The sequence below is a fragment of the Penaeus monodon genome, chromosome 32 (assembly GCF_015228065.2).
Source record: "Penaeus monodon isolate SGIC_2016 chromosome 32, NSTDA_Pmon_1, whole genome shotgun sequence".
Lineage (NCBI taxonomy): Eukaryota > Metazoa > Arthropoda > Malacostraca > Decapoda > Penaeidae > Penaeus > Penaeus monodon.
Window position 1 is genome coordinate 30,858,967 of NC_051417.1, and position 995 is coordinate 30,859,961.

Below are 995 nucleotides of genomic sequence, written 5' to 3' on the forward strand. Positions count from 1 at the left end.
ATACTTTAAATACTACAAATAACAAAGCAAGTTATCTCACTACAACTATTAGTACATGATTGTGCTTTGTTTCTGGGAAAAGGGGTTTCCAACATTTACCTCCTAATTTTCTTTATGTTTTTATATATGTACATAAACTTGATTTCTTACATAAGTTCATGTAAAGATTCACCCTATATATCATAATGAAGATACATATGTACACAGAAACGGTCAAGTAGAAAAATCATGACTCTCTGTATACACCATAATTATTTTGACAAATGAAACATTAGTATTTAAATTTTTGACTCTTTTGTCAGGGGTAAAAACTCACAGAAATTTCAATCATCTGCTGTAACCTTCTCTTACCTGTTGTAACCCTGGTTGCCTGGACAACTTTCAAGAAGACATTGTTGGTCAAGAAAGGATTAAATCTATCATCTGTGTATTTTGTCTCCCTCTGTAAGACTAACGGTCTGATTTCAAGCTGTCAGCTCTTTGTGAATCTCAAGGTTGCTATTTTGTTATCTTAAATTAGATAACAAAATTTTTGCTTCCTCACTACAATAATGCTTAAAACTACAGTTTTTCAACATCAGAACTAATTATACCAGATCAAAGCAGTAGGGATATAATGATAATGCTTGATTTTTCATTCCTATTTTTTTTTTTACTATTATCTAGAATGCAAAGCACATGTAAAAAAGATATGATTTATCATTCGTAATTAGAGTGACCAAAGACGGATACACAAACTATTTCTGTTGTCCTCATTAATCCTATCTCCTGTTTGTCAATATCATATAATGATCAAGCTGCTTACCTGTTTGGGTGGGTATCCATTTCCACAAAGATGGCCTGCAGTAAATACAACATAGTGGAAAGGCTTTCCTCCCCAGCAAATCCCCCTATGCTGTTAATCACATTTCTGTAAGGGAGAAATTCATTTCTCTTTTAATGAAGAAGAGATAAAGATATAAAACATATGAAGCAAATAGCAGTTTCTGGAAATG

At 32.3% G+C, this 995-nt stretch overlaps 1 protein-coding gene across 1 annotated transcript in view; it reads right to left on the bottom strand.

Moving 5' to 3' along the window:
* The window catches only part of LOC119593792, a gene marked incomplete in the record, with an annotated part of 129,698 nt that overhangs the window by 117,480 nt on the left and 11,223 nt on the right, over window positions 1-995 (bottom strand). Inside the window, 1 exon segment of the mRNA XM_037942816.1 lies at window positions 806-910. Within this exon segment, the coding sequence (XP_037798744.1) occupies window positions 806-910 (105 nt within the window).